The sequence below is a fragment of the Peromyscus leucopus genome, chromosome 23 (genome assembly GCF_004664715.2).
Source record: "Peromyscus leucopus breed LL Stock chromosome 23, UCI_PerLeu_2.1, whole genome shotgun sequence".
Taxonomy (NCBI): Eukaryota; Metazoa; Chordata; class Mammalia; order Rodentia; family Cricetidae; genus Peromyscus; species Peromyscus leucopus.
In genome coordinates this window covers 580405-587100 of record NC_051082.1, presented here as the reverse complement: position 1 = coordinate 587100, position 6696 = coordinate 580405, and the positions used below count along the sequence as shown (strand labels likewise).

General features: G+C 53.2%; 1 protein-coding gene across 14 annotated transcripts in view; it reads left to right on the top strand.

The window, feature by feature from the left end:
• Positions 1-755: 755 nt before the first annotated feature.
• Fbrsl1 (fibrosin like 1) overlaps positions 756-6696 on the top strand; it is a 90047-nt gene continuing 84106 nt past the window's right edge. For all 14 annotated transcript variants that reach the window (XM_028857044.2, XM_037198585.1, XM_037198579.1 and 11 more), the window contains exon 1: positions 756-1058. In XM_028857044.2, coding sequence (XP_028712877.1) covers positions 771-1058 — 288 coding nt within the window. In that variant the 5' untranslated portion in view covers positions 756-770. The remainder of the gene's footprint in view (positions 1059-6696) is intronic.

Genomic DNA, 6696 nt, shown 5'->3' with positions numbered 1-6696 from the left:
TGTTGACGAGTAGGCGTGGTCAACAGGGCGGGGTATGAAAGGGCGGGATCTGACCTGGACTCGGCTCACCACACAGGGGAGCAGGACTGGAAGGGAAAGGCGGGACTTAAGGGACCGAGAGAGCTTGGACTAGAGAGGCGGAGCCGGGCGGAAAGGGGCGTGGTCTGACTGGGAGGGGCGGGATTCTGAAAAGACGTGCACAGACAGGTGTGGCCTGTTGCAGGGGTGGGGCAAAGGGAAAGCACCTCCTCCTCGGGGGCGGGGCTTAGAGTGAAAGAGCAGGGGGTAGCTGAGCGCAGAGCCGCGGAGTCCGGAAGGGCGGGGTCAGGGCGGGGCCAGGGTGGGGCGGAGTCGGCGGGTCAGCCTCCCCCCAGCTGCACCCGCTTCCTCTGGCACTCCAGCCCGGCGGAAGTGCGTCAGTTGTTATCCGCTCCGGTCGCTGCCACTACTGTTTCTGCCTCACGATCTCGGTGCTCCGAAGCTCTGCCACCCGCCGCCCTCACCCGCCCACCGCCGCTGCCCGCCGGTCGCCATGGGTTGCGCCTCTAGGGGTCCGGTCTAGGGCCGCTAAACGCCGGCTGCCTTCCGATGGGCCGGGCCGGGACCCGGGGTACCAGCCCGCGCGGCGCCCGGCGCTGAGCGCCCGCGCCCGGCATGCCCGCCCCGGCCCCGAGCCCGCCCCGGCCCCGAGCCCGCGCGGCGCCTTCCCACCCCGGCGGCGCGGCGTAGCAGGCGGCGCGGGGCGCCAAGGTCACAGCCGCGGCGCCGCCATGGAGGCCAAGGTCCGGCCGAGCCGGCGCTCGCGCGCGCAGCGAGACCGCGGCCGGCGTCGGGAAGCCGCCCGCGACGCCCGCGCGCAGAGCCCGTCGTCGGGTGACGAGCCGGAGCCCAGTCCTGGCAAGGAGAACGCGGGACTCCGCGGCGCGCCGCCTCAGCGCCCTACGCCCCTGCGCGCCGCGCGCCCCCCGCGGCGCCGTCGCCGCGAGTCCAGCTCGCAGGAGGAGGAGGTTATTGACGGCTTCGCTATAGCCAGCTTCAGCACCCTGGAGGCCCTGGAGGTAGGTGGGCGCGAAGGCCGGACCGGGGACCAAGGAAACCTACCCGCACGCCACCTGCCAGGAAGAGGACCCGGAATGAGGGGTGTGTGGGAGGACTTAAACCACGCCGCCCAAGCCTGCTTTGCAGCGGTTGTTACTTGTTGCCAAGTTATCGCTGTTTCCAGGACCAACTGGGGAATTGGGCAGTTTTGGGCCTTGGGAGGCGACGACGATAAGGTGGACACTTGGGATTCTTCCTGTTCAGTGCTCTTTTAAGGGTTTTTTGGGGGGGGGATAGGGAGTCAACTGGCAAACCCTTCTTAGTGATGACTGATGATTATTGCATGGGTAGGGGTTATAGGTTTACTAAAAATACTACCTGTCGGACTGAGTTATTAAGTACAGTATTTGCTCAGCACAGTAGCCTTTCTATCTGAACTCATGTTAGTAGAGAAGGAAATGAGGCACTGTAAGAGAAATGGCCAGTCCGTGAGTGGGTGGGTGAGTGGGTGGCCACTGTGTCTCTTGAACTCAAGTAGCTGGAAATGCTGGTCAGGTCTTCAGGGCACCAGCAGAACCTTCAAAGGCTGCATTAGCCCCTAGGAATGCAGAGATCTCCATCTAGGTGAGCACCTCGGGAACCACATCTCATCTGCTAGCCTGTGGTCCCAGGCATCCCTCTGTAGCTCTTCTCACTTTTGCCCTGACTGATTCCCCAGTCTCTCAGGCAAAGCTTTGGGAAAGGGGAGTTTATCATTGCAGCTCTCTAAAGGGAGTTCCCACCAAGTTCATATCCTAATTCTGAGGTCTACGGGGTCTGTCGAGAGCGGAGGACCAGACAGTGACGGCTACTGTGAGTAGCCCTGGGGTGGGTTTGTCTGAGACACCTGTGAATGGATGTAGGACCCAGTCATACCTTGTGCTCAGCTCAGTGGTCTTCTGGGGAACAGGAGATGAGTTCTGGGCCCAAGTCAAGGATCCCAAACTAAGGTGATTTCATGGGGATTGTATTGTGTCTGGTGCTGATGTCCAGGGTGGCCTGGGGGTTTCTGCCTCAGTGGTGACGATGACACAGTCAGACACTGTGCTGAAGCCTCCACATTGCAGCCATGGTACCACATGCTCCAGATGTCCAGATGTGTAATCTCCTCTTCCACCTTGCCACACCTGTGTCTCCTGCCAGGCCCAGAAAGAACTCAAAAGAGCCCGCACATTTTATTTGCCACCCCCCCACCCCCATTTCTTCTCTAGCACATGGGCATCTTTTGGGTCTTAGGCTTTGCAGCCTCGCTCTAAGTGTGTGTACTGTTTGTGCTGTTACAGCTTAGCCCGGCTGTCAGTGTAAGATCTCATCTGAAGTAGGGGTTTTTTTTTTTTTTTTTTTTTTTTTTTTTTGGAGACAGGGTTTCTCTGTGTAGCTTTGGTGCCTGTCCTGGATCTTGATCTGTAGACCAGGCTGGCCTCGAACTCACAGAGATCCACCTGGCTCTGCCTCCCGAGTGCTGGGATTAAAGGCGTGCACCACCACCGCCCGGCATGTAGGAGATATTTCTTAACTTATGTTTGTCGTCGGCCCTTTTAGTCTCACCTTTTCCCATACTATGGAGACTGATTGGTATCCCTGGGATTCTGCCCCTCAAACTTGTCAGTGGGAGGACTGTGCCTATGGGTTCCCAGTACCTAGAACAGAGCAACCAAGACTCAACACAGTGGGGGAGTGTCTTGTAAATGCTTATGCAGTGAGGGAGGGAGTGAAGAGAGGAACAGCCTTTCAGGAACTCAGAGTCAGTGTCATGAGACCAGCCCATTTGTATGTAAGTGTTCTGCCGGTGTTGGCTGCGGTTGTAGTCTCTGGCCTTCCCTGCCTCTTCTAGGCTCACCAGCTTACCCCCAGGTCTAAGAGATTGTCCTGCCTCTCCTTACACCTGAACAAAAACTTGGCACCCTCATGGCAGTCTCACTTCTGGCCTTCTGAGCCTGGCCTTGGGAAGTACTTGGTTTCTGGGTGGATCACAGTGTCCAGAAGAGTTTTGCTAGGTCTCATTTACTGGCAGACTGCTAAATTTTCTCCCTGAGATCAGGTAATTTATAATCCCATCCCATCATGATAATGACTAGTCCACTCTACCTACCAGTTGTCCTTACAGATATGAATTCATTTATTCCTTCAAATGACCCTTTAAGTAGGTTTGGCCACTTCCACTTCACAGATGAGAAATCTGAGGCACAAGACTGGGGTCTGCACCATCTGGAGTGTGTGTGGTCCCCCTGCTCTGCAGACTCACATGTTGGGGGAGATGGCCAGCTACATTCTCAGGATTAACAGAACTCCAGCCCAGAGGCAGAGCTTGTCTCAACAGTAACTTCCTTAGGATATCTACATGTCAGGACACTGAGTGTCAGAGAAACCTGCATAATCCCAAAGGCAGTTCAGTGCAAGTGAATGACTTGTGAGATGGATTGAACAATGTCCTATTACCTCATCTGAGGATGCCTGTGCAGGCTCCCTGTGCCAGAGCTGCCTCAGATATCTGTCTGCATCTTCCTTTGTCATTGTAGAGGATGCAGCCCTTGACTCCTGTCTGTCTGTGGAGACAGTAGTTGCTTCCCAGAATGTCCTGGTAGTGGCTTGGCAAGAGGGTGTGCAGTGAAAGGGTGAGGAGCTATTGTAGCAGAAGCATCCCCCCCCCCCCGCCCCGCCCCCAAGTACCTCAGGTACTGAACAAGTTGTGCTGGTACCTGTATTACTAGGAGGCAGGCTGAGCCCTTCATCCTCCTCAGGTAGACAAGCATTTCTAGCCTTAGGGCTAAGACTCTGGGGCCAGAGAGCACTTTTACTACCAGCTCCAAGCAGAAACCACCTGTGGTTTCATGCCATGTGATTTTATTAATTTGTTTTAAGCAGCAAGTTGATTGAGGTGATTGGAAAGTCAAGCTCTAAGAAGATGGGTGCTTCAGCTCCAATGCCACATTCCATGGGTGTCTGCTGTTTTCTGGAGCCTCTCACTGGGGAATGGCCAGGAACAGATGTACCACTACACATGAAGGGAGGTGATGTTTACTCACAATGGAGATACAAACAAGTAACAGCTATGTCACCCGCACATAGAGGGTTCCTCATAGTGGCTGTAGAGAGCTGTGCTATCTACACAGGGAAGGAGAATGCTCGTCACAGAAGACCCAAAACAGAGTGCGTAAGTGCCATCTACTGTGGGTGGGAATGGTTCCTCACGATGAAGATGCAGCTGGGTATATATATGGATGACTATGCCATCTACAAAGGGAGGAGACACAGCTGGATACCGGCTGTCACCTACATGGAGTTAAGGGAGGTCCCTCACAGTGGAGACAGCTTGGTAGAACTATGCTGTCTACAAAGGGAGGGGGTATTATATTGTTCCTCACCCCTTGTGCATGTGAACTGTATGGGGGACAAAGGTGGAAAGGAAAATTCCCTCAAACGCTACGTGCTGTGGTGCCCATGACTTCTTTTCTTTAACTCTTGAGTTTCTGCATTCTCTAGTCAGTACATGTGACTTAGAATTCACAAACTATATTCATAAAACCACACTGTGTACAGATCTGTGCTTAAGAAACTGTCAGCCACTGGGCATGGTGGTGCATGCCTTTAATCCCAGAATTCCAGGAACAGAGGCAGGTTGATCTCTTTGAGTTCCAAGACAGCCAGGGCCGTGTTGAGAGACTTTGTCTTAAAAAGAAAAACAAAACAAAACAGTAACCCAAAAACATTTGTCAGCCTAGCTGACAGTCGCCAGCCTGCACTGTGACTTTGGAGAATGGCTGAGCAGCAGGCTAGACCTGTGGGCTTATCATGGGACACAGTTTGGGAGGGTGTTTACCCTGTCTGTGTTCTGGGGTGGGTGGTCCTCTGTGAGCTGCTGGTGGGCTGGGTAGGTAGTGCCCCACATGGTTTAGAGTCTGTATGTCCACGCCTTGCCATACCTATGTTTGTACACAGCTGTGGGAGCTAAAAGCACAACAGACCTCTAGGTGAGGAGAGGGGAGAGTTACGGCAGGAGTCGTTTTCCATTCGGGAGCCTTAGCCTCTTGTCTAGAGTACCTCCTGTAACTGCCTCCTGGTGTGAGGTCAGTACGTGCACATGCTTTGTCCAGAAGTCACAGGTTTGAACCTGGAACCTGCTCCTGGACTGTGTTGGGCATTCACAGGAGTTGTTGCTCCTACAGCTATGGGTGGAAAAATAGGCCCTCTTAGGTGATGAATGGACACAGCATATGAAAGTGAGGCTATCTCAGGCTCCTTGGCCCATATGAGTGCACAGTGCACCTTGGGCAGCCTGTCCAGTGCTGAGGCCTTGTTGGGAGCGAGCATCCCTGTGGCCTGTTTTGCATGATACTTTTGATAGGAGACCCTTTCCCCCAACCATATAGCTCTTGGAAGGGTCTCATTTATCTCCGTGGTACCTGGAAATTCCTTGCCTATGTCATGTGAAGCTCTTCTTTTCAGTTTATTGGACCTGTTAACCTCTTGGCTTGAGTTTCTATGTCCATCTGGATCCTTATGGCCACATCTGCCTCGTTGGAGTCCCCATACACTCACTTCAAATCTGAGCCTTGGCTTGGAACTACCCTCTGCTTGGAAGGCTTTTTCCCCAACTGTCTGCTTGCTCAGGAAGGCCACAACAGGGAATGGCATCTCCTGCCCCACCAGGGTTCTTTTCCCCCTGCTCTTGTCCTCTAACAGGCTGCCCTTTCTGGTTGTCTGCCCCGCAGGAGACAGCAGATACCGATTTTGTTCCGTTCCCTCTCTCTTCACTGATCCACCAGTCACCACGACACAGATCCAGGTCTCCATGAGCAGTGCCCTAAGACCAGGCCTAGTGTGGCCCTGGAGGAGACAGCAGTGGTTGTGGACGTGGGCTCTGAGGGTGGTTCCTTGGTTATTCTGGCCTTGAACTTGTTGTGTAGCTGATAACCTGCCTTTATCTCCCAATTGCTGGAATTATAAACATGCATATCATACCAGATTTGATTTGACTTGTTGCTGGGTATCAAAGCCTCGTCTTCCTGGGCATACTAGGCAAGCACTCTACCTACCGCTTGAGGTACATTCCTAGCCCCTTGGTTGATCTTGAATGAATAGAACTTTGTGTTTTGTTTTATCTGCCTCCCCCACCTCCCATTCTGCTTCTATAAAGCCATTTTCCCAAAGCTGTTCCCATTTGCTCCCAGGTAATGCTCTTGAGTTCTCATTGGGTCCTCAAGCACTTGACTCTGCTCATCTTGCTTTTATTTGTAACTCTAATTTTACTGTGCTGCCAGTTTGTCATTTCATAGCATTCCCAAAGCCACCAATTAATGGTATTCCTCTGGCATCTTTCCTTTTTGTGAGTGAGGTCCCTTTAATTTTGGTTCTGGCATGGCAGCATGTCATGGGGACACTAGTCTTGAAGTACCTTCCTATGCCTTGCTGACTGAGCCTGGGTTTTGTTCTTAGGCTCCAGTAACATTTCAGCTGTTAGCTCTTGGGGTGTCTCTGGAGCCCTATAGAGAGCTGCATATATGGATGGAGTCTATTCTAGGTTTAGCTATGAGTTTTGCTGCTGTGTTCCTGGTCTGAGGCTGTCCTTGTTCTACCAGCTCTACTGTTTGGATTAGGAACTTTTTTCTCTTTTCCTGC